This window comes from Bos mutus, chromosome 1 (genome assembly GCF_027580195.1).
Source record: "Bos mutus isolate GX-2022 chromosome 1, NWIPB_WYAK_1.1, whole genome shotgun sequence".
Classification (NCBI taxonomy): domain Eukaryota; kingdom Metazoa; phylum Chordata; class Mammalia; order Artiodactyla; family Bovidae; genus Bos; species Bos mutus.
In genome coordinates this window covers 124,192,234-124,219,738 of record NC_091617.1, presented here as the reverse complement: position 1 = coordinate 124,219,738, position 27,505 = coordinate 124,192,234, and the positions used below count along the sequence as shown (strand labels likewise).

Sequence of the window (27,505 nt, the reverse complement as noted above, 5' to 3'; positions counted from 1 at the left end):
TTTTGAGGCCTTCCTTGGCCACAGTGTTTAATATAGCAACCCCGCCTTCCCAGACACACAGTCCTTCCTCCCTTTCTTGCTTTATTATTGGCCTTGTAACTGACAATGAATGTACTGTATGCTTATTTATTTTGATTACTCTAAAGCTCCTCTACTAACAGTTCTTTTTTATCCACTCTTGTATCCTAGCATCTTGAAGAGTGGCTGGCACAAAATAGGCTCTTAAAAAATATTAGATGAATGAATGAAGGTATTCAGTGATAATAAGAAGAGCCACCTCTTAGGTAAAGAAGTGAGTAAAAATGAAATAAGTACATTTTTTTTTACCTGTTGGGCTTCCGGGATGGCTCAGATGGTAAAGAATCTGCTTGCAATGCAGGAGACTTAAGTTTTGATCCTTGGGTCAGGAAGATCCCCTGGAGAAGGGAATGGCTATCCACTCCAGTATTCTTGCCTGGAGAATTCCAAGGACAGAGGAGCCTGGCGGGCTACAGTTCATGGGGTTGCAAAGTGTCTGACAGGACTGAGCAACTAACACTTTCACTTTGTATCTGTTAATGCATTGTGTTTCTCAGTTGTGTCTCACTCTTTGAGACCATATGGACTGTAGCCTGGCAGGTTCCTCTGTCCATGGGCTTTTCCAGGCAAGAATATACTGGAGTGGGTTGCCATTTTCTCCTCCAAGGGATCTTCCTGACCCATGGATCGAACCTGAGTCTTCTGTGTCTGCCGCACTGGCAGACAAATTCTTTACCACTGTGCTATCTGGTAAGCCCGTTGATGCATCATAGATGTTAATTATTTCACTTAATATTATATGCTCGTGTGTATCTTTTGGGAGTAATTTTTAGGTGAAAACTGCCGGAAGGGAAGGAGAATTTCTAGTTAAAAGAGATGGTAGACTTGTGATAAACCAGAGTGGAAAAGAATATGAAAAAGAATGTATATCTGTGTGTAACTGAATTACTTTGCTGTATAGCAGAAATTAACACAACACTGTAAATCAACTATACTTGAAAAACAAATTTTAAAAAATCCAAAACCTTATAGGAAGTTGGAGGGAAAATTAAAGGACACCCTTTAATCTGCAAAAAAAAAGAAGTACATGGTTTTGGAAGTAAGCCTCAAGCAAGGAAGAGACAGCTGATGGAAACACCCTGGGGTCTGGCCCAGATTACCAGCCCCCAGGCCTGGCTAGTGGGTGAGGGTATGAGGGAGGAAGAGGTTGAGAGGCAGGCTGAGGCTTGTGTGAGTGGGGTCAGGGGATGTGTATGCAGTTTTCTGGATGGTTCAGGGTGAAATCTCTCAGCTTACAGAGTGCCATGTGCTGATGTCTATATCAAATATCTCTGAAGGTTCTCCGTTTCTAGGTCAAGAGTCAGTATGTGTTTGTCTTTAGGGCTAGATGTGCACACCCTAAAATAAGCAAACCAATCTGAGTCCAGGAAAACTGATTGCCACCAGTGTTCATATACTCTTTCCCCAAATGCTTTGCTATGAAAAATCCTCATGGTGAGCAGCAGCACCAGAGTGTCTCTATTAAGCTGCTTTATGCCTAAACACACAGGGATGTTACATGTTCATGGACTGCAGTGAAAAGCAATTCACCGGAATCTAGATGGTCATTATCAAGTACAAAACATATTTTAATGTAAAACTGCATTTTTAAAGAGGCACTCTAATTCTTGAAGCTATAAAGGATATATTAATTCTCAAAAGTCTTTGTCTCCAGTTGTAGCTGTTTGATTAGCTGGTATAGGCACAGTCCATGAATAAAATTCCTTTGTAAATTATATTACCTAAGGATTTTAAAACACAAAGCTGATTTTCAGAGGTTTCCCCTAGACTCGTTAATTGACTTCCTTCACTCCCATTAAACAGTCCTGGGGATGGAGGCAAAGGGGCCACTTTTCCCACTGATAATAAACACAACTCAGGGAGATGCAGAGGAAGATAATGTATTCTGTAACCATGTCATTTAATGCCTTCTAAACCTTTGCCCCTTTCAGAAAGGAAACAGTGGCTACCTCTATAATATCTGCTTCAGCTTTTCTTTACAATTTGTAATTGGTTTCCCACATGGAGTTTAAACTTTGCTTGCTACGTTGGTGCAGATGTGGCCAAGAACTTCTGATCTGTGAAGTTAATTAAAAGGCTCAATCTCAATTTTTAAAAAATGGTGACCCCAGACTCTATGTACTTGATTGGGGAATATGTGTGTAGATGCATGCATATGTATTCATGTATGAATATGCACAGCCGCTACATATGCATATATTGAGAGAAAAAAATAAATAGAAAGTGAGAGTTCCTGGAATAAAAGAAGTGAGAAAGTTATGAGAAGGGAGGGGAAGGGAATTAGCATTCATTAAGCTCCTACAATGAACCAGGCACCAAGAAAGAAGGTAATGGGGGGAACAAAGATGGAGGGATGCAGCTATCTGGATGTTGAAGAATGAACTTTCAAAAATCTCCTTCCCTAAAGGGAACTGCTATAAAAATGGATGCTGGCAGCCCATCAGGGAGTGCTTGTCAAGCCACTCAGAGGAGAACAGAAGGCTGTGGGGGCACTGATTTTGGCTTTGTCTCCCCTAGGTGCTGGGCTGCTGACTCGCCATGAGATGAGTTATCTTTGAAGTTCTGCTGAGCAATCTAGATAGTGTGACTTAAAAGTGCAAGTCCCTAAACAGAGTTCAGTTTCCCAGAATACAAATATTCAGAGAACCATATGAGGTCAGGAAAAACCAGCTCAAGAGATTGCCCTTTAAACTCTAGAGAATGCTAGTTGTCTCCATAATTAAAAGGATCCTAGATGGAAGGTTATATATTAGATATTTCTAGGTATTGGTATACTTTTTTGTGTTCAATTTTAAAAATTGGGGGTCCTTAAAATTTCTGCAATTGTATCTTCTGAGTCTTCTGATGAGCAGAGAGGTAAGAGTGACCTTGTAGAGTCCCTGGGTGGGTGGGAGCTGGGTTCAGGTCCAGCTGAGCTTGGGACATGACAAAGAGAATGAAAACAATAGCCATTTTACAGAACTTGAAGATAAGTCTTTGAAAACTATTTGGGAATTCCCAGCCAATTATACATTTGCTGAGATGTCTTTTTGGCTTTTTCCACTCCCACTGCCCCAATATCATATCAGATGTTCTCAGCATCATTAGACCTAGTACGGGAACCTGTCTACCTCCATTTGCATTTGGGGACAGATTGCAATCATTTCGTCCAATTCTATACATTTTCTATATCTATGATCCTTGTCATGTAACTTTGCAGTGCTCTCCACTGTGGGCTAATGACCTGCTCAGCCTTTTGACCCTGGGCTTAGCTATATGATTTCCTTTGTCTATAGGACATTTAGGAAATGTGATGCAAGTAAAGGCTTGAAATGGTCCTGTACACTGGGGTTTGTTCTTCTGCCAGGAGAAGAATGACAGATATGCAGGACTGGCTATGGTGTACCAGCCAAGCCTACTCTAGAACAGAGCCCCACCAAACTCAGTGAATCCGTCCAGTTAAGACAAGAAGAGCCACCCAGATCAACCCACGTGAAAAGAGATGAACCCTGTAAATGCAAGATAAACAAATGTGTATTGTTGAATGTCACTGGGATGCTTGTTACACAGCAAAAGCTAGCTGATACAAGTGTGACTTGATCCACACTCTTCTTGCCTGTCACAGTGATATTTCTAAAATGGAACTTCAATCATCCTAAAACTATTCTGCCTAAGATACGTCAATGACTTCTGTTAGTGATGTTTTCCCAAATTCACATGTTGAATTCCTAACACCCAGTACCTCCAAATCTGACGATTTTGGAAATAGGGTCATTGAAAAATGTAATTAGTTAAGCCAAGACGAGGTAATACTGGAGTAGGGTGGGTCCCTATTCCGACTGGTATCCTTATAAAAAGGGGAAATTTAGAGACAGACATGCATAGGGAGAATGTCATGTGAACATGAAGGCAGAGATTAGGATGATGTATCTACAAGCCAAAGAACACTAAAGTTTGTCAGAAAATCACCAGAAGGTCAAAATTGAGGAATAGTACAGATTCTTCCTCACAAACTTTAGAAGCAGCTAATCCTGCCTATACTTTCATCTCAGACTTCTAGCCTCCAGAACCGTGTGCTGTGTGCTAAGTCACTTCAGTCGTGTCTGAATCTTTGTGACTCTGTGGACCATAGATCGCCCGGCTCCTTTGTTCATGGGATTCTCCAGGCAAGAATACTGGAGTGGGTTGCCATGCTCTCCTTCAAGGGAGCCTCCCAACCCAGGGATGGAACCCGTGTCTCTTATGTCTCCTGTATTGGAAGGTGGGTTCTTCACCACCAGCACCACCTGGGACATAAGAATAACTTTCTGTTGTTTAAGCCACTCCTCATTGTCTTTAGGATAAAGTCTAAACTTCTTCATAAGGTATGAAAGTCCTTCCATAAGCTGGCCTCTGGCTGTGTCTGCGGTCTCTACCACACTATATTCCACTATAACTTCAGCCCTTCCCCATTCACCAGGCACTTAGAACTATTTAAAATGCTCAGTCAACTGTTTCAAAACTTTGGTCCATGATATTAATACAACCTTGGCCTCAGATATCCTTCCTACTACCCTCTCATCCCTCACCATTGCAAGCTCCAGATCAGGCTTATCATCTCTGGAAACTTTCTCTTCACTGTCCCAATCCTAACTATGGGAGGAGGCCCTACTGAATTTTCCTCAAACAACCTTTACAGATATTTCTATCACAGTACTTACCACACTGTGGATCATTAATTGCTCATTGCATATCTTGATCCTCCTCAACAGACTTGAAAATGAACCACATTAGGCAGGATCGTGTATTATCTGCCCTTTTATTCCTAGTACTTAGCATGGTGCTCGGCACAGAGTGGTTATGTGGCAAATGTTGGTGGAAGGAATCTTTGAGTGTTTATGTGCAAATATTGAAACAGATGTGTTCCTGGCATATGGGAGATACATTCTGCTTGTGCGACAACTGGCAGTTGAGTTTACTTGGAAGCAAAAGCACCCAATTAAAGACCAAACATTCCTGTCTTTCTTCTTCATTTCCTTCTCTCTATATAACTACCCAATCTCACATGCTTTACAATGCATTTAGATGTAAGTGACTGTGAATTATTACTGACTGTGGGCCTTTCATCTTCAAGACTGACAGTCTATGTTCCACATTTCTCAGGAGGGAAAGACTATTATATTTTTGCTTACCAAGAGAATTGTTAATAGTTATCCTGAAGGAAGAAAAAAAAAAATCTATAAATATCCAACCTATAATGAAGCCTTAAGCTTGCTTTCTTCCTTTGCTAATGAAATTCTTTCCGAGTGCACTGCCAGAATTGCTCCGTAATCATTACACTGAGAAAAGAGACAAAGCCTGTAGTGAGTTTTTTCTTTTACCTGTTTAGTCCTCATTTTGGAATCCGATGACAGGTTGTTGTAGGTATAATGTGCCTGCGTGACTCCACAGAAGAGAACAGCGACTATCCCTGAAATTTAAAAACATACCAGTCAAAACCAATTTTCTTTCCCATCTAAGTCAAAGGGCAGAGCTATCCCAGTTAGAAAACAGACTTGGTGTCAGGAGAGTTAAAATGGCTAATAATTAGAATGATGAAACCTGGGTAAACCTTGCTCCTGCTTTAAACAGGGGACTTATAGGATTAAAGCTTAAAAAAAAAAAAAGCATTAATAAGTAGATTCTTCCTGGGGATAAATTATTTTCTGGTCATGAGTTAGGAAAGTTATACTTGGAAACCCATGAACAAAAGACTGTGTAGTCGGTTCCAGGCCTCTCACAGCCAGTGCCAACTACTTTGCTGCATTTGAAATGCTGGCATATTTGCTGAGAACTTTGCTTTCCACTGTGTACCTTGAGGAGCCTGAGAAGTTCCTATCATACCGCAATTTAGTATTAACAACCATGAGTCATAAACCTAAGATGTCTACAAGGGTTCAGTTGCCTCTGCCAATGCTCCTCCTTGCCAAGCACAGAAAGAGGTCCTTGTTTGCCTCTATGTCTCCTTGGCAAAGCTGGGGACTTTGTCCTTCCACTGCTGGGTAATTTCATGAACACATTCAAGGCACACAATCCTTGAGGCAAGCTGGTCTGTTCTTGTGTGCTTCCTGTCCACAGTGGGCCCTCAGCTGCTTTTTGGCTGGTTGTAGGATTTATTTCATAAGCCATCATTACACCCAGCTTCAAATGCTGCATGAAGCCACACAGAGACTAGAAGCCATACATACACGGTTCCTGGGGAACAGAGGAGCAGCAACCATGGGACAAACGTGTTATTTGTCCCTGGGCTCTGTTATTCTCTGTTGTTGCCCCTAAGCTGGGGTGGGGAAAGCGGGTGGGGGCTGCTTCCTACCTTGGATTAAAGATTTGATTAATTATGGGAAATTGGGAGGGCTCTATAGGAGGGCTTTGGGAAAAACACAAGATGTAAGTATTCCTCAACTCAAACCAAGGGGATTGAACTGAATTTTAAACAGCAGAATCTTTCCCACTAAAAACACTCATAAATTAAATGCTGATGACTCTTAAGAGTATAGAGATATGTGAACTGAATATTGACATTTCAAATGAATCTGCGGTAAAGAATTTTAAAGAACCAAGCATATTTTTTGTATGTTGACTGTATGCTTCTATTTATATGTTTGTTATTTTGGGGGTTGGCTTTTGATAAAATATTGCTAAGACAGATTTGTCTAATACATTTGCATCACTTATTTCCTTTTAATATTATGCTTCAAAATTTTAGACAAAAAGAATAAAAACAACCAGGAAATTTTGCCCAGAGATTTATATGCAGTAAGCATTTAAATAGATTTTTTTTTGGTAACTTCAGTTTTCTAGTCTCTCTTCAGAAATTCAAAGAAAAATGCCTATGAAATATTACATTTCACTCTTCACAGAATTTCTATTAAAAAACAAGCAGTGCCAGAGAAACTTTTAGGTACCGAAGTACTTCAAGGACTTTGAGGAACTAGGAGGATTGCCATGCATGTTGTTTTGGCATCAGATATTTTTCTTTCTTTATTTGAAAATGAAATGTATCTATCTCTGCTGATTCTGCAGTCTGTTGGAGGTTTTTCTGGGTGAGGTTTAGCTGACCTCTGCCTGTCATGGAAATGTTTTGACTGTATATTGATCTGCAGAGAAGTAGTGAGTGAAAAGGGAGGGGTGTGTGGATAGCTCACAAATGCATTCTGAGAACATAAATAGGTAACAAAGGAAAAAAGATAAGGGGGCTAAGATTGGCCAAACCTTACTGCGAGCAAGGAACACACCAGTTTTATTTACATCATCTTATTTATTTCATCAATTTCTTATCTCATAACAGACTTCTCATGACTTATCACCTCTTCCATCTCTCTTTCCCTTCTCAGTAACACCTGCATTCTTCCTGCTGCCCAAACTCTGAGAACACCCTTTACTTCTCCTCTCTCTGTATAGCAACAATGTTGTTGACTTGTCCTTCAAAAGTTACCCATAATGCAATCACTTCTCAACCCAATCTCCACCCAATACCCGCTACCAAGCCACCATCATTTCTGCCTAGATGACAGCAACAGCTTCCCACATGGCCCCTTGTCTCCCTTGCTGCCTCTGCCACAGTCTGTCTTCAACCCAGCACTTTTAAGACAATTCAGATCATGTTGGTCCTCTGCTCTCAACTCTGCAATGGAACCCTGTGATGAACAGGCTCAGTAGGATCTAGTCCTACTTCCCAACCCCTCCCCACAGCTCCTGATCCCTCTTACTGGCTCCTCCTCTTGCCACTCAATGAATTCACTAAGCAGGCTCCATTGCAGGACCCTGGCACGTCCAGTTCCTGCTCTTTGAAAAGTTCTTCTCCAGATCTCTACATGCCTCCCTCCTTTCCTTAAGATGTTACATCATTGGACAGGTCTTTGCTGTGCACTCTGTAAAAATATCCCTCTTGTCATTCTCTACTTGCCTATTTTGATCTATTTTTTTTTATATTATTTACTGCCCCCTAACATTTTATATATTTATTGGTTTATTTCCTGCCTTCCTGCACGGCAATGGAAAGCTCATTGAGTGCAGAGTGATTCACTGGTCCCCAACCATTAGAGCAATGGCAGGCACATGGTAGGTACTCCATGTATTTGTTGAATAACTAAATGAACATTCTTATCACCAGGTAACAAGAAACCAAAGTGATTTACTCAAGATCACCTTGAAAGTGGCAGAGCTGAGATTCAAAATTTCACAGAGCCCCTGTACTTTTCTGCCTGTATTTAGACCATCTGTGAATATTTTAAGGTAATCTTAAGCAATCTAAAAATATAATTTCTGATGCCCCAGGGAAATAGAGATTTGATGATGAAGATTATATATCTGAGCTGGCTGGATATTCTCATTTTTTCTGTTCCCTTCACTTCCAGACCAGCCTCCTGGGACTCGCCCCTAGCCGAGAGGAAGGAGGAGCAACAGCCAGACAGTGTCCTCTGAGGGCTGGGTCCCAGCTCCATGACACTTTCTTAGGAGTTCCTAGATTCTCTTCCCTTTGCTCCTCCTGTCTGAGGCATCATACTTGCTTCCTGCAATGACTACCTGTGCGTTGCTTCAGTGACCCCCTTTTCACTTTTGCAGCTCTCTATCTTCTGTGTATCCAATTTCCTGCATTAAACTCTGTTAATAGCCAGCTGATTTCTCTTTTCCTGACTGAACCCCGACCAGGACTCTCTTGTGGGTTCCTTCTATTCTAAACTTTGATGGTTCTCTGAAGGTGTGTCATCTGAAAATAAGATTCAACCTCTATTCTCTTTATTATAACTGGGACAATGGGAGATGCCAGCAGCACATGAGATCCTGTGCCAAATCCCTGGGGACTGGGCTCAGGCTTATTTCAATCTGACCTGTGATTGGAATTTTTTTTCTAGTTTGAGCCACTAGATTGGAGCAAGTGGTTTGGGGATAGGAGTAAGTTAACTTGGACATATGTTTTCTGATTCTCCATCACATGATTTTTCAAAATATGAGAACTGTCCTACAATGGAGTGACTGCCTTGAAGTGTGACAAGTTCCCTATCATTTGAAATGTATGAGCTGAATGATCATCTGCCAGAGCTGTTATAGAATTTTTTACATAAAGTGTTGCAGAAATTTGGATATCCTACAGTTCTGTGGATCTGTCATTTTCTTATATACTATTTTATTAATTCAGTAGGATTAATACCTCAATTAATTTTTTGTTTGTTTTTAAGTTCAGGTCAAGACAATAATACTGGTTCTAAAGGAAATATTTAGATACTTTGAATACAGGAAGCCTGACTTTCTCAAAAAGTAAAGACAAGATAAACTTAGAGACTTTCAAATATTCTTTCAAATTTAGACAGACAGCTACTCTAAAATAAAAATTTTAAACATATCACTAGCATACCTTCAATTTTTTGAAGGTATGAAAAAACCTAAATTTTTTCAAATAAGCTATGAAGTTTAAAGATGAACTCAGGATGTCTCCTCTGTGTCGAAAATGTTTCTAAATCTCTAGAACACAAACTTTCAGGTCAGAGAGCTCTGAAAAGGGTGAACCCCAGTGGCTGTGTGGAAGGGACATACACGGCTCACTTCAGAGGAACCCGCTTCCTTTTTTCCCTCTTACCTCTGCTCCTCACCCCTCTGTGTTGCTTGTCACTCCAAGATAAGCTTAATTCACAGCTTATCCTGCTCACCACCCAGCACATCAGAAGCACTTGACCCCACCTGGCTGTGGGTCAACTGTGGTCCAAGAGTCCGCATTAGGCAAGAGAAGTTTCAGAACTTTACCCTAATGCCACTGGACTATTAATGAACATTCAGACTATCTGGGAACCTTGTTAAATACAGATTCTACTTCCCTAGGTTTGGAGTGAAGATTCAGGATCTTGAAGCCCAAGAATCTGCATTATATCTTGAAGCCCAAGAATCTGCATTTATATGACCGTTCATTGTATAAATGGTATGTCCATGCTACTGGTCTTTTATCATCCCACTTTGAGACAAATCTCTGCTGACCAACACTTTGGTATTAGTGTCAACTCTCCTTTGCTGTGCTTTGGCCTTGAATGTGTATGGTCCTTAAAAGAGAGACTTGTGCCTAATATTGCTCTTTTAGCAACTTGGAACAATTAAAAGGTTGCTCCAAAGAAGAAATACGTTTTTTAATTGCCTTTTTTTTCATTTTTCATTTACAAAGTTTGTAAATTGCTTTTGCTAGCTATAAAAACATGTTTTTAAATTATATTTTTGCATCTTATTCCCTGTTTTTCTTTCTGTAACTTTATATTAATAGTATTAACAAGATTCTATGAAGTAATTTTAGCTTCATGGAACAATTGTCCATTAAGAACATTTAAGAAATCATAATTTCTCAGCAACTTTGGGATGTAAAATAAATTACTCACATGGAATAAAACTGATGATATATTTTACTATCAAATAGCTCAATAAATTCTCCAAAAAACAAACAAACAAACAAATGAACAAAGCATATCCATTGACCACAATATTATAAAACTGGAAATTAACAAATAGCATAGTTGCATAAATGTATCCATCAGGGATTTTTAATTGTATTCTTAAACAAAATTGGATTTGCGGATGAAGTCAAAGTTGAATTTTTAGCTTATGTACAAATAAGTGTAAGGTAAACATTTTTTTTCCCCCCAGAATCAATGGGATAAAACCAAAGGGTTATTCAGAGGAAACATTATAGTCTTATATGCATCCTGTTTAGAAAAAAAAAAAATGGACTATTTACCTCAAGAATCTAGACAAAAGACATAAAAATGGACCCTAAAACAGTAGAATTAAAAACTAAATAAACAAAAATGAAAAAATATAGCCAAAGAGAACATTCTAAAAATAGTAGATTTGGTTAGTAAAATGAAGAGTTATAAAGTGACAGTGTGGCCCATGCCTCTCAGACCCTCACGTGTCTATCTGCTCCAGGATTCTGTTCTCTGACCAGACCCATATACAGAGGGTGATGTTGGCCAAGGGCTTCAGGCACCCAAGACAATTTTCACATTTGGATAGTACCTGTCCACCTGTCTCACAGGTCTCTTCTGAGTATAAAGTGATATGATGGATTTTAAAATGATTTGTAACCTAAATACCAATACATAATCATAAGGTTTTGCTCTAATTACTAGAAGTAGGTGAAAGGAAGATGACACGAAAAAGAGAAATAACTCAGAAAAACACATTCCAGGTATAACCACAATATTTCCTATTCAGCCAGTGGCTAGGGGAAGAAACAGAAAGCATCTAGTACATCTCACACATTTTATGTCTTTAATCATTACCTGTTGCCTTCTCTCCCACATTATCTCCTGCATTAAGAAGCAGGTAGAAATGTACTCCTCACTTCTAGTAACCCAGTCAGTTCAGTCACTCACTCATCCGACTCTGCAACCCCATGGACTGCAGCACACCAGGCCTGCCTGTCCATCACCAACTCCCAGAGTTTACTCAAATTCATGTCCATCGAGTTGGTGATGCCATCCATCCATCTCATCCTCTGTCGTCCCCTTCTCCTCCTGCCTTCAATCTTTCTCAGCATCAGGGTCTTTTCAAATGAGTCAGTTCTTCGCATCAGATGGCCAAAGTATTGGAGTTCCAGCTTCAGCATCAGTCCTTCCAATGAATATTCAGGACTGATTTCCTTTAGGATGGACTGGTTGGATCTCCTTGCAGTCCAAGGGACTCTCAAGAGTCTTCTCCAACACCACAGTTGGAGAAGAGCATCACTTCTTCAGCACTAAGCTTTCTTTAAAGTCCAATTCTCACATCCATACATGACTATTGGAAAAACCACAGCTTTGACTAGATGGACCTTGGTTGGCAAAGTAATGTCTCTGCTCTTTAATATGCTGTCTAGGTTGGTCATAACTTTCCTTCCAAGGAGTAAGCGTCTTTTAATTTCATGGTTGCAGTCACCATCTGCAGTGATTTTGGAGCCCAAAAGAACAAAGTCTGTCACTGTTTCTACTGTTTCCCCATCTATTTCCCATGAAGTGATGGGACCAGATGCCATGATCTTAGTTTTCTGAATGTTGAGCTTTAACTTTTTCGCTCTCCTCTTTCACTTTCATCAAAAGGCTCTATAGTTCTTCTTGGCTTTCTGCTATAAGGTTGGTGTCATCTGCATATCTGAGGTTATAGATATTTCTCCCAGCAATCTTTATTCCAGCTTGTGCTTCATCCAGCCCAATGTTTCTCATGATGTACTCTGCATATAAGTTAAATAAGCAGGATGACAATATATAGCCTCGATGTACTCCATTCCCTATTTGGAACCAGTCTGTTGTTCCATGTCTAGTACTAACTGTTGCTTCTTGATCTGCATACAGATTTCTCAGGAGGCAGGTCAGGTGGTCTGGTATTCTCATCTCTTGAAGAATTTTCCAGTTTGTGGTGATCCACACAATCAGCGACTTTGGCATAGTCAATAAAGCAAAAATAGATTATCTTTCTGGAACCAGTTCATGTACTGTTGAAGCCTGGCTTGGAAATTTTGAGCATTACTTTACTAGCATGTGAGATAACAAGCAATTTTGCAGTAGCTGGAGCATTCTTTGGCATTACCTTTCTTTGGGATTGGAATGAAAACTGACCTTTTCCAGTCCTGTGGCCACTGCTGAGTTTTCCAAATTTGCTGGCATATTGAGTGCAGCACTTTCATAGCATCATCTTTTAGGATTTGAAATAGCTCAACTGGAATTCCATCACCTCCACTAGCTTTGTTCGTAGTGATGCTTCCTAAGACCCACTTGACTTAGCATTCCAGAATGTCCGGCTCTGGGTGAGTGATCACACCATCATGATTATCTGGGTCGTGAAGATCTTTTTTGTACAGTTCTGTGTATTCTTGCCACCTTTTCTTAGTATCTTTTGCTTCTGTTAGGTCCATACCATTTCTGTCCTTTATCGAGCCCATCTTTGCATGAAATGTTCCCTTGGTATCTCTAATTTTCTTGAAGAGATCTCTAGTCTTGTAACTCAAACTTAGACAATTCTCAGTAGCACTACAGTTAAGGTACTAGATTTTTGCAAGTTAACTTGTCATTGTTTACTTGCTAAGTTGTATCTGACTCTTGCAATCCCATGTCCATGGCATTTCCCAGGCAAGAATACTGGAGTGAGCAGCCATTTCCTTCTCCAGGGATCTTCCTGACCCAGGGATGGAACCTGCATCATGTACACTGGAGGGCAGATTCTTTACCACTGAGATACCAGGGAAGCCCACGAGTTCGCTTGGGTACTGGCTATCCATCCATTCAAATGCTATCCATCTGCTGGGAAATGCCAGAATGAATGAACCCAATCCTAGACCTCAACTACCTTTATGTCTCCTAGCAGAGACAACATGTACACAGACACATCTAATAGCAGGTAGAATGCAGTAAGTGATAATAAAATAGGAATTCTGGGAGGCAGTGAGTTCTTTTGGGCTGGGGAAGGTAGAAGAGAGATGAAGAAAGTTTTCCTAAAGGATGGAGAGGCATTTAGGTCTTGAATAAGAACATTTGGGAGGGTGTAGAATCAGTGGTAGGGAATTCAATGTGAGTGAGGGGAGACAGCCAGGAGACTGTGTGGACCACACATGAACAGGCAGCTTACTTGCACACTTTGGGTTTGAATCTGTTTATAGGTTAGACAATAAATACACATTGAATTAATTCATCATAGTTTTTCTAAATACAAAATTTAAAAGAAACAATATGTTCTATGTTTAAAATGGTCAAGGTAGGGACTTCCCTGGTGGTCAGTCCAGTAGTTAAGAATTTGCCTTGCAGTACAGAGGACATGAGTACAATCCCTGGTCAATGAACCAGGATCCCACATGCTGAGGAAAAGCGAGGCCTGTGCACCACAACTACAGTCCGTGCGCCACAACAGAGGATCCCCATGCTAAAACTAAGACCTGACACAGCCAAATAAAGAAATACTTTTTAACAATGGTCAAGCTAATTATCACAAGTATGAAAGCATTTCTCTTATATGTTTTATTACTGCTAGTATTCACAAAATAGAATTATGAAGCATCAAGTATGACAATCTTCTGTTGGCAAAACATTACTTCATTTTCTTTCCCAGCAGATGTAAAATCTGATCATTCTGTTTTCATCTTTTCTGAAAAACAAGTGGTCCTTAATGCAACTGCTGGGTTGCATGTCTAAAGTCTTGGTTTCAACTTGTATTTATGGGATCCCGTGGCAACGACAAATAGAACTAAGTACATACATCCAGGTCCATGGGGAGTGGAGCATGCTCAAAAGTATCTGAGAACTAAAATAAATAAGGAGCTCTGAAAGAAATCAAGAAATGACTTAGAGAAAATAATGATAAGAGTTTCTGACTCATGCGTGTGCTCAAAATTGCCTTTCAGTTTGCATAGTGAGTTTTCAGTGGTGGGCAAGCTCCCTGAAGAGCTGTCTGCAAGGACTCATTTCTGCAATTTTGAGCAAGGACTAGAACCAATACTTTATGACACTAACTAAAAGAGCTGTTTGAGAAACCACAAAGAGGTACACAGTTAAATTCAAATTACTGGCAAGCAAAGAAGTTTAGGAAACAGCAGGAGGAGGTCCATAATTCTTTGGGAAGAATGATGATTCTGCTGGCAAGTAAGTTCTTTCTAGAGAGATCAGTTTTGAGAGGACAATTAATTCCTTTTGGTTAACAGAACACCATTTACACTGTTCTCTGTGATTCCCTCTTTTGGACCCTGTCAGGGAGCATTAGTGTTATATACATACACACACACACATGTATGTACAAACATATGTTTACATGATATGAAGTTTCATTGTGTCATTGCAAATTATGTAAGAGAAAATGTACTACAATCGGTGCCAGGAGACCTGGGATCTACTTGGCATAGTCCAGATACCTAACTAGCTGAATGACTAGAGCAATTCAAATTCATTGCCTTGTCCATTGTTTTCAGTGAATTAAAAAAAGATGGTCTGCATAAGTGTTCTTTAAATTTGGGTATATAAGAAACCCACAGAAGGTTAGGAGAAAATATAACTTCATAATTACTAATTAGAACATCTGTGTATTGTATTTTTAAAATTTAATTAATTTATTTTAATTAGAGGTTAATTACTTTATAATATTGTAGTGGTTTTTGCCATACATTGACATGAATCAGCCATGGGTATACATGTGTTCCCCATCCTGAACCCTCTTCCCACGTCTGTATATTTTAAACTATATAAGTACCCTTGTGGACAAAAATATGCTGTGTGCAGATAAGTGCATAATAAACTTTTTTTTTTTTCCAATAAGGATCAAGAAAGTTTATGAAAGTGAAAGTTGCTCATTTGTGTCCAACTCTTTGTGACCATGGAATTCTCCAGGCCAGAACATTGGAGTGGGTAGGATCAAGAAATTCTGGTAAATACTGCTCTAGATGATCCCTAAGCACTTTCCCATCTTAAATATCTATGACCTGAATTATTGTTTTTACATTTGCTTCAAGGACTGCATACTGAAATTCCCCCAAACACAAATCAGTCCCCTCGTGAGAGTGCTTTCATAAGTCCAGTTTGTTCCTAAGTCCAACGAAGTTAGCCAGGTACCCAAATAATACGACTGGCTATATAGTATTGTACTGTAATAAGTTTCTAATACTTTCCACACAAATAATACATAAGCAAACACAAAAAATAAAGCAAACATTTTTAATCTTACAGCACAGTACCCTGAAAAGCACAGTAGTACTAGCTACATCATTGCTGCTTTTATACTTGCCTCTGGACATCATGGGCTTGAAATAAAGATATGGTACTACTCTACCCTGTATAGTACTAGACAGTAAAGTACACAAAAGCACAAGGATGCATACATGTGACAATGCATGCCAGGTACCTGAACTAACTTACATGACTGGACATCTGAACACGTTTACATCTTTGAAAGCTTGAAACGTGAAGGTCTGTATGTAGGGGACTTACTGTATACGGAACTAAACAATTACATGGGGCCACCACAGCTTCCAATGGGCTTCCTGACAACTAAATTACTAGTGTCCCTTCTTGACCTGGACCTTCTCAAAGGCTGGGTCTATCGTGTCCCTCTTTGCATTGCCCCCAACCCTATAACAGTACCCAGCAGACACTCAAAGGCAGGTCTGTCAAAGGAATAAATCTCTATTTCAAGAAATATTTATCTGCTCTAAAAAGAGAAAGCAGGCGAAATTATTTTTGATCCTCACATACAAATAGACATTTATCTGGATTTATTAGTGGCAGAGTCTATTTTCTTCTAATATTTAAATCTTCTTATTCAAGACTATTGTCACCTATATATAGTCTCTGCTGCTGATAACATTATTCAGTAGTTCTTTTCTCATTAAAAGTTGATGAAGCCTTCAGATACAGAAGCTGAAAAATAAACATCTGTCACATGGAGCATGATTTTCTTTGACATTAAATGAAGACTTGAGGGGTTTCTAAGACTGGAGAATATTGCGTTTTTGGACAGGAAATATTGATTATATCATCAGAACACAGAAAGAGAACAAGTGAGAAAGAAAAACTCTGACTTGCTCTCAGACGGCACTCTGAGGGGTTTTAAGGTTGATGGGCTATTTTTCCATGCCACACTTTTATTTATTTTTGATCTAGTAAAAAGAGACATTTCTGACAGTTTTCCTACACCACTGCTGAACATGAACTTAGAATTGAAAAGTCAAAGATTTAACAAGATGGAAATCTCCTTTAGGGAATATGAAGGATTCCAAATTTGCCAAGAGTACAATTACGGTCTAATTCACCATATTGCGCAATGCTACAGTTGGCAGATGAAACATGAGTCTATGGGATATGAGAATATCAATATAGAAAACACCACAAATTATGTTCTTATTTCTAGATCCTCCAATGCATTCAAGATTACTTTCTGTCCATGTTGCAAGGTTTATAAATTTCCATTTAAAACAAACAAAAATTCCTTCAACAATGTAGTAGTGAGTACTTAGGCAAATTAATTTGAGGTCCAGAGTGAAGAAAAACACCCTTTTACTTAGATCCCTGACTTCCCACCTTAAGGTTGGTGTTGTCAGGCTTACTGCTTTTCAGTTCTCATTTCCTTGGAGTCAGCTAATACATGGACATACCAGTGTCACCTAAGGCTCCAGTAAGTAGCCTCATTCCAGGTGTCTACACTCAATGGCCTTTATGTGTGGAGGTTCCACACTTGCATAGAGCCCAGATTTTTGAATGAACTAATTTTTGTGTCTCCCTCTACGACATGTATTCATTCACTTATATACCCCATTTTGCTGAAATGAGCCATTGATCCATTTGATATAATTCCCAGTATCCTCGACTCCTCTTTCTCCTTCACCTGTATGTTAATTATTTGTGCCATCTATCTTTGGACAAATTTTTACACGCTTGGGCAGAACATGAGCAACAGAGAAAGAGGTTTCTTTTTTCCCTGTGCCTGCTGGCACCATGAGGAGATGTTAAATAATGACGGAAAATATTTACAGTGAAGAAAACAGAGGTAAATTTGTTCACTATTCAAGTTACATGTGCAAAGTCATTTGCATACTGAAACCAGGGGCCATTTGGTTCAAGAAAGTGCAGGTGTGAGTTAATGAGATCTTATGCGAGGAGATATACTTTACACCTGTGTTTATTGAGATGGTGTCATTGAGTGTTCACTCTCAGTTCAGCGAGCTGGTTAACAAACCCCCTTGAGAATTTTGGGTGTCTATTGCTGCAGTTTGAATGCCTAATAAATAGTCTGAGCCTCCGGCTTTATTTTTTGGCTTGGAAAACACTCAATACACCTCATTTATTGTTGAATTGTTGGCTAATAAGTTGGACTCATATGGTCCTGTCAATATGAAAGCAAGAACAGTTTGAAGCTGAGGTGTCAGCCAATGACATGTATTTAGAAGCTAAAACTGGCCAGACTTGATTTGAGAAACAAGGCAAACTAAGTTCTCTCCCGGGAATTTACTTACTGAGATCTAGAAATGTATTTCCCATCCAGTCATGCAATGCGTTCAGTGGCAGGACAAATGGAACACATTCACCTCTGAACTAGAAGCCTTCTTAAGAGTTTCAGACAAGCTTTTGCCAAGCTGAGAGATGATGGAGATGAGAAGTAATGAGCCGGCTTACTTACTCAGACCAAGTAAAGTTGCAACATGCCCAGTAATAGTCATTTCATTTGGAAATCTTCCCTCCTTGTCTATTAAAAAAAAAAAAGAAAGAAAGACTTTCCCAGGTTCTGCTTTTCCTGACTACTTACTCTCCAAAAGCTTTTCAAGAGCTGACCTGACAGATAAGCAGGACCCGAGCTTTCAAGTGTCAGCTTTTCCTTATCATGACAATGTAATTAGGCCCTTGTCATTTGAAACCAATGGGAGAACAAACCTCGGTGATGGGATTGGAATGAATTAACTTTTTCTGTTGCCCCTGATGCTTGTGTGTGCTGAGTGCTCTCTCTCAGACATCTTGGTCAATTCCTCAGTAAATGGGCCAGGGAGTCACTCGTTTTTACTCTTCTATGTTCAAAAAATTTTTTTCAGTCTTTTACTCTCTAGAACAAGACTATAAAGCCCAATAGCATTGGTTAGTAATCAGGGCTGTTTTTTCTTTCTTTCGGATTTTTACATGTTTATTTTCTTAGATGGAAACCATCTTAACCCGAGTAAATGATGGGTTATACTGTTTAACTTTCTATACGAGAAAGTGAGGAATGCCAACCGTCTCCCTCCTCCCTCTTCACTTCCAGCAGACATAAAATGTGCCCCAGACACCTAAAAGTGGAAGCTGCCTTTATTACAGCAGTGCCTGGAAGCAGAGAAATCATTAGACACAGTGCCAGTGTTGCCATTAGAAATCTTACTCTTCCAGCGTTTAATGACAGTCCCTGAAAGTTTGCTTCTGGCAAAAACCTGACCCCCAAAGTCTCAGCTGGGAAACAGATTATAAAAATGAATTTTCAAACAACCTGTCCAGCTGTGCTTTTCGGTTATCTTTATAAACTGAAAAAGTGGCTTCTGTGACAGGATTCAATTCCACCAGAGATTATGCTATAAATAATACTGCTGAATTATTTCCCATATTCAATTTAGAATAATGACTCAGTAACCTGATGACTTTTAAAAACTTGGCCAAGAAAAATTCTACCTGATCAGAATTTAGGTATGCATATGTACCAGGTACCTCATAGAGAGGGTCCCATGGGTCCTGTATTTACTCAAAAGCCACATTCTGTGTGTATGTGTGCAATGTCCTTCCACTACAAAATGATAAAATCCTTTTACCTCAGCAATAAAGAAAACTGACATACCAATTAATAGGGTGACTTCTTCCAATCCTTCCGCAAATTAGCAGGAGAGTTAGAAATCTGAGACCCCTCAGTGGCTGATTTTGTAATCAGGGCAGACACTTGTACATACGTTCTCTTCCTTCTCTGCTGTCCCAGTTTGTGGCTTGTGAAGACTCCTTAAATTCCATTTCTATCTACACACCCTCATCTTCCAGAAAGACTTCTCACTAGCATTTGACATTCTGCCCAGTCTTCCTACATAAAACTTTTCTCAGACTGCGCTTGTATATTTCCAATAGCAGAGTATCAGACCTCTGGGTAATAGAAATGCCAACCTTCATTTGCATGTCTAAAAGCCACTTGTTTCCATAAAACTACGTTCTTCTATGTGACGACTGAACATTTGCAGGTGCAATTTCCAAGAGACGGAGACGAGGCGGCTGCAAATGTAGCCCTTGAAGCAAAACATGATCAAAATAAATCAAATGATCATCATCAAATTAGTAACAACTGAAAGTGAAAGCAGAAAATTGTGGTAATGAGCGAGCCCCCCCCACACACACTGAAGTGTTCATAATGAATCTTACAAGGAGATGAATTGAAAAAGAATAATGAACACTGTGAAAACTGTCTTTGTGAGCTTGATTCCTTTTGTTTGTGTATCACCATGCACCTGGCATAAGACAGTCCAAGCATCTAAGCCTAGAGGCTGTGCTGTCCTTGAGCCTCTTTTCCCTTCTGAAGTGTCACCAAGTTACACAGCTTATTTTGTTGAAATACCCTCATGGATTATTTCTTCCCTTGTACTATTTAGATTTCTCTGTTTGCAAGCAGTGAAAACTAATTCTGGCAACTGTGACCAGAAGGGAATTTATTGGAGGGGAGAAGCATAAAGGCAGATCCAGGGATCTATGGCAGGAATAGAGATTCCCAACAGGGTTTTTCTGTTGGAAAGTCCGGGTGCCAACAGTTACACATCCTTCTAACTTCCACCTAAAGGTTCACACCCCCAGGAAGGAGTGTCTGGTTGACCTTGCTTCAGATGCCCCCTTTCTCTTTGGCAGGTGAGGATGGGGTACCTTGGTTAACAAGATGGTATCTGATGGAGAAAGGTAGTTCACTCAGTAACATCAGGATGCTACTACCAGTGAAAGTGAGAATAGATGCTGGGTTGCCAAAGCCAACATATGCCCACCATATTCTTGTAGACTAGGCTCTTGTTTCCCTGGGTCTACATGTCTCCATTTTCAGTTAAGAGTTAGAGAAATGAAATTGCAGCTTAATGTAATTTATGATACACCCTTTAGTTGATGTATGAAACTGCTCTGAAATACCTTGACCAGTGGTCATAAAGAATTCATAAGAATGTTATCAGGGACTTCCCTGGTTGTAAAGTGGATAAGAATCCGCTTGCCAATGTAGTGGACACAAGTTTGATCCCTGGTCTGGGAAGATTCCAGATGTTGTGAAGCAACAAAGCCCATGTGCTACAACTACTGAGCCCATGCTCTAGACCCCATGGGCCACAACTCCTGAAGCCCGTGCACCTAGAGAAATGAGAAACCTGTGCACCGCAACACAGAGAAGCCGTTGCTCACCACAACTAGAGAAAGCTGTGTGCAGCAATGCACCCAGTGCAACGCTAAATAAATAATACAGAAAAAGAAAAGACTATTATCAGGGATAAGGCAGTCACTAACTTAGACACAGTCTGTTACTCACATTTTAGAAATTTTTCCTTTTGTTGAGCTAAAATCATTCATTCCATTGCTCAAAAGATATTGACTGCCTAGAATGCTTCAGCCACACTGCTGGTGCTGATATAGCTCTCATGAACCTGATAGTCTAATATAACTTTGGCCCATCAATCCTAATTCTACACATCAGCTCAGGTTCTATATTTCAGAGCTGCAGATAGTAAATCAAATAGCATAGTGAGGTCTAGATGCATATAAACGATAGCCATGCAGAAACTATCATATAAGAAGTTTCCATTCATCATAGTATGCCAAAAATATAAAATAGCTTAAAAAGTACTTAACAAGAAATTTGTAGGTCTAATGCGAAGACAACTATAAAAATTTACTAAGGGCCATAAAAGATGACTTGAATAAATGGAGAGACATAACATATTCCTCTGTGGGAAGACTCAACATTGTAAAAACATCACTCCTCCTCAAATTAAACTAAAAATTTAATACAACCCTAACCATAGTCCTAAAGTTATTTTCTGCTTGAGACATAATGTTATTTTCAAGTGATTCTGGAATATAAACATGTGAGTATAGCAAAGAAGCTCTTAAAAATGGGGGAGGGGAATGAGAAATGGATCTATTAACCATTAAAATGAACCATGGAGCTGAAATGATGAAAGCAGTGAAGACTAAAAGCTCAGTGGAATAACAGAAAGCCAGAACATATATACACATATATGTACCTACATACATGGACATTATGTTAAAAATTCATAGGTTAAGGTTGAAAGGTATTAGGATGAGTGAATAACAATCTAGGAAGAAAATCAAATCCTTGCTATATCTCACACCTCATATTCCTCACATCAAAACAAGTTCCAGTTTGGATTCTAATGTGTAAAAAACCAGACACATATTAAAATAAAATAAAAATAAAGTAAAAATTATTATTAATAATATTGGGCTTCTTAAGCAGAAATTATATCTCTGGTGGCTCAGTGGTACAGAATTTCCCTGCCAATGCAGGAGATGCAGGTTCGACCCCTGGGTCAGGAAGATCCCCTGGAGAAGTAAATGGCAACCCACTCCAGTATTCTTGCCTGGAGAATTTCATGGACAGAGGCGCCTGGAGGGCTACAGTCCATGGGGTTGCAAAAGAGTCAGACACAGCTTAGTGACTAAACAACAACAAAGAGCAGAAATTAATAAAACTTGGAACTTTCTAAGGAAAGAAAAAATTAACCATATGAACCTTCAAAATGTCTAAACCAAACTTTTCCCTTATGTAAAACAAACAAAATACAATATATTTAAAAGACAAAACCATGAATGGAGAGCATTTGTAGCCTACAAGATAGTCAACAGTTAATATTTTTGACTCAATAAAGAGCCTCTAAAATTTGTGACAAAGATAAACACTTCAGTAGAAAAAAAAGGACAAAGGGCATAAACAGGTAGTTCACCAAGGGAGGAATATAAATTGCCAATGATGACATATAATTAAAGTCCTTTCCTCAGTGAAAATATATAAATTTAAATCAGAATGAAATGGAGGTTGATTATCAAATTAGCAGGAGGGAATATGAGTTCAGGGGGTGAAGATGTGAGTGAATGAGCTCTCTCTTACATTGTTGGTGAAAGTATAAAGGAATACAAATTTTCTGAAGGATAACTTGGATGTATTTTTCCAAGACATTAAAATTTTAGCATTTTCATTAACCCAGGATTTTTATTTTTAGGTAGTTATATAAATAGAAGTTTATATATCAAGCTAAAAGGATGATCACAGCAATCATATTAATAATGTTGAAAACTATAAATGATCAAAAGGTTGATATAATAAATTATAGCAAGTTAATATGTTATAGTGGGGCTTCCATGGTGGGTCAGAAGGTAAAAAATCTGCCTGCAATGCAGAAGATCCTGGTTTAAGTTTGGGAAGATCTCCTGGAAAAAAGAATGGCTACCCACTCCAGTATTTTTGTCTGGAGAATTCCATGGACTGAGGAGCCTGACAGGTACAGTGCATGAGGTCTTAAAGAGTCAGACACAACTGAGTGACTAACACTTTCAGTATAATACTAGGCAGCCATAAAAATAATATAGAAGAATATTTAATATCATGAAAATATTCACTATAAAACTGTCAAGTGAAAAAAAATCATTATTTAAAAATAAAAATATAGTTAGATACACATATTGTGTGCATGCTCAGTTGTGTCCAAGTCTTTGTGACTCCAGGGACTGTAGCCCACTAGGCTCCTCTGTCCATGGGATTTCCCAGGCAAGAATACTGGAGTGGGTTGCTATTTCCTTCACCAGGGGCTCTTCCTGACCCAGGGATGGAACCCATGTCTCCTGCATTGGCATAGCATAGCATAGATGAATTCAGACAGATACTAACAATAGTTATTAATAGGCAGTCAGAATACTGCTGCTGCTGCTAAGTCGCTTCAGTCGTGTCTGACTCTGTGCGACCCCATAGATGGCAGCCCACCAGGATCCCCCTTCCCTGGGATTCTCCAAGCAAGAACACTGGAATGGGTTGCCATTTCCTTCTCCAATGCATGAAAGCGAAAAGTGAAAATGAAGTCACTCAGTCCTGCCCGACTCTTAGCGACCCCATGGACTGCAGCCCACCAGGCTCCTCTGTCCATGGGATTTTCCAGGCAAGAGTACTGGAGTGGGGTGCCATTGCCTTCTCCAGTGAGAATACAGGTAACTCTAATTTTATTTCCTTCAGTAAATCTACATTTTCCAAATTTTCTACAAGAAAAATGCCTTATCTTGGTAGTAAGAAAAGATTTTTAAAAATATTATTCTGTTTAAAGCAACAGAAATCCTTTCCCCTGCCCCCAAATGAAATCTTAGATGAAAATTCAATCTGTGGAACCAATAAAAGGGGTGAAGTGGGGGTGCTCACTTGATTGGCATTCTCTAGCCCCCACCTAGCAATGGCAGGGTTGGGGGAATTCTGCTGAGAAACTATTGTGTGTAAGCACCATTTCAAGGACATACATGAGGTATTCTTAGGGAACCCATACACAGCCCCAGGATGGTTGGTTACTACTGCAGAAACTCATACACTCTTTATATCTTATTTCATTTCATTCACTATATTCATCATCATCTGTTTATTCATTAAGCATTTTTTGAAAAATTTCCTACATTTTTAGCTTCATATTATATTAGTTTACTTGTGGATTAGAACTGAAAGGGTTTTTCTATTACATGAAATATCCCCAGGGAATTGTAATTTAATACCACACTGTCAGATTTTATTGAAGGTTGATATGAGAAATGACTACATAAAGAACGGATCTCCATCTTTCCTAAAACAATACATTGTCCATTATGGTGCTCAAAGGCCCTTATATAAAGATGTGTGTGATAAATTCACCTAAAATTTTAGCAAAAAAAAGCATACCCATTTTTATAAATAATTGTGACTTCCTTTTATAATACTGTGTTATTCCTGTACAACTCATGTTTCTCTTCTGGCTTTGGCTGCCAGAAAGCTCAGAGCCATATTTATTGCCAAACCACAGCAATGAACAGCTGTCTCATTTTGCAGAATGACTCTATCCCAAAGCACTTGAGTGTCTAGCCTCAACTAAATGGTCCCATGATATGCATGGTTCATGTTATGAGTTGCCTCTAAGCCAATTTAGAAATAGGCAGGGATCAAGTAATAAGCAAACACATAAGTAATATGGACTAAGCAGGCTTGGTCTTTAGCAGTACAAAATGCTCACACTTAAAAAGTTTGATTTGTATCAAACACCTGTCTGACTTGTTGCTTAATCTGAAGTTCTGTTCTGGTTAAGTGCTCCCCTGGGTATAGCTGTGGGCATTTGGGTCTTTCTGCTACTAAAGCCCATGCATGCATCCACTCAACTCATGATACTGGCTCTTTAGACGAGGTCTGCATGGTATCCAATAAGGATATCGGGTCCAAAGTGTAGCAAAAGAGCAAGGCGCAGATAAACCAATAATTTATACATGGACCATAATCTTAAAATGAGTTAAGAAAACATGATCTTGCTGAATTGGATCATGAAATAATAAGACAGTTTTCACACACAGAAACAATCTTAGGCATTGGGATATGTGTGTATGTTTGTGTGTTCTATTACAATGTTAAACTGTAGACTAAAAAATATCAGGTGAGTTAAGATACTTTACCTTTTCAGAAGGTCAAATATGTATTCTTATTGTTAACATTGCTTACATTATTTTATACCATGTTAAGTGCTGAAAAGGGCATAAAATGTGGAGGAAAGGGAACAACTTTTCGAATGACCTATGTAAACTTTTCACTCCATTATTTCATTTAAGAGACACTAAGTATCCATTTTCTTTGCAATGCATAAGCTCTTTAGCAACCTTTCTAATAACAAGGCAAAGCTCCAATACAATGGATGTTGTGTTAGAGTGGTTTGGAATGATACATGGTCTGGTTGGGTGGACTCTGGTAATGTAGTCTTGATTATAGGGTCATAAAAGCTGGCAGGTGGCTGTTTGTATCAGCAACAAACATTATCAAAGCCTGTGGCAACAGCCTGGTTCCCTGTGGCTATGAAGTAAGGTGGGTCAGATGCCTGGAGCAACAGATTATCATTACAAAAAAAGATCTGCCATGGCTTTCATAGTAAAGCCCAAACCAGCCTAGAAGCAAGGGGACCAGGCAGGCCCCTGGGACCCCAAATATCCTCCTCCTCTTGAAGGCCTGCCTCATATTCCAAAGATATAATTTCATTCAAGGTCGCAGTGCTTGGTGCCCATGCGCCCAGGCTCTGGATGCTCAGGCTTCTAGTCTGAAATCCCAGCTCCTCCACTGGCTCTTGGCCAAGTAAACTGGTTATAGTCCCTAATGTTGGGTCTTTCTGTAAATTAATCCGAACATCCATGAAAGGCAGTTAGTCAGCACCTGGCTCATTGTAAGCTGTCTCTGTATCAACTTTCATTATTATTTACACTTAAAGAACCACCTATTAAAATGCGAGTACCCCGGAGGCACACCTTATTCCCAGTTAGCGCTTTCAGGGGGTGGGGTCTCACCATCTGATCAATTTAGATGGGGCAAACAGCAAGGGATCCAGGACTCAAACCCGGGAGAAGGAGGAGACTAGGCCAAAGGAAAGAAATAGCTCTGACATTTTGCTCAGAGCCACGGTGATTCTTCTACATGGAAAAGCACCCAATCGTTGCAGCTACCCAAGTGTAAACCCTCGCTATTGCAGAAAGGCAGTCTAATTGCAGAATTCAGATACGGGATGCAAGCTGCTGGCCCCCGCCCGCGGGCCTCCCCTCTCCTCCCGGGGGACCTTAGGGACTGCCTCTTTCTCCATCAATCGTTCCATCTCAGAGGACTCTACATATAGACCTTCTACGGTAAGAGACACTGAACCGAAACCACCGCGTTAGCTCCTTGTTTTCTGGTGTGCCACCGAACGTAGGCAAAGATTTTAAAATATCGTTGGGTGTGGTGAGGCGCACACCCGGAGAGACAGCCTACGTGGGCGTCGCTGTTAACAGCCAGTGGAAAGCCAGCACTCATTCCCACAAAGCAGCCGTGCGTCCCTTCACACTCTGAGCGGAGACTCCTGTGTGTAAAACCGTCCATCCGTACATCGGTCATTTGCAGATTTCAACGTCCCCTTCCTGACCAGCAAGGAGAAGAGGAATCGGCACTTTGGAGACTTCCGATTGGATTGAGCTGTCATATAATGGATGCATTTTTTTTTTTTTTTTTCTCCTCCCAGGAGAGGCTGATTCTGACACAATCCATTTCACCTCCTGCAGGGTCAGGGAGCGGGGCTTGGTGAGGGGCGGGAAACACAGGTATTCACACATCCGGTGGGCTGCCCAGGACGAAGCACTGACCTGTTAGGCCAGCGGCCTCTGCAGACAGAAAGGCGCTCCAAGACAGGAGGAAAAACAGGCCCGTTTCCAGCATAGGGAACTCGCACAGTTTGGTGAATTTGGTCAAGTGACAAAGAGGCGTTAAGGGAAACAACAACTGCTTTTATGAATGAATCTCCCTCTTGGCTGAGAAAACTCTGGTGGTGATAGTTTTAGAGGAGAGAACCAATTCTCAGACCTGACTGTTTCTCTTGCTGAGACTCCCTTTGAAGGCCCGCATGAGTCATGCTTCATTGGGGGCTGAACACGGCTGTAAAAACGCAAAGTGGTCTTGAGACTAAAAAAGATGTCTTACTAAGAGGATGAAGTCAGCTAAGTGGAGACACAAAACCCCTTAAATTTGGCCTCAACCCTTTGGGTGTGCCCTTCAGGAGACTGGCAGATCTGGAAAAATAAAGTCAAAGAGAGCATGTCTCATGGAGATGCTGCCAGCCGGTCACTCCCAGGAGTGGCCTCCCAGGCCACTGCTCCCCAGGGAATGCTGGTCTATGGACAGATCACCTTGAAGAGCCTTTTCTTCTCTTAGGGATGGAAACTGGATCAGGAGGAGCATT

At 40.0% G+C, this 27,505-nt stretch overlaps 1 protein-coding gene across 1 annotated transcript in view; it reads right to left on the bottom strand.

The window, feature by feature from the left end:
- SLC9A9 (solute carrier family 9 member A9) overlaps window positions 1-27,505 on the bottom strand; it is a 657,846-nt gene that overhangs the window by 315,955 nt on the left and 314,386 nt on the right. Inside the window, exons 8-9 of the mRNA XM_005888754.2 lie at window positions 26,913-27,018; window positions 5,418-5,506 (exon numbers count right to left, since the gene is read on the bottom strand). Coding sequence (XP_005888816.2) covers window positions 5,418-5,506; window positions 26,913-27,018 — 195 coding nt within the window. The remainder of the gene's footprint in view (window positions 1-5,417; window positions 5,507-26,912; window positions 27,019-27,505) is intronic.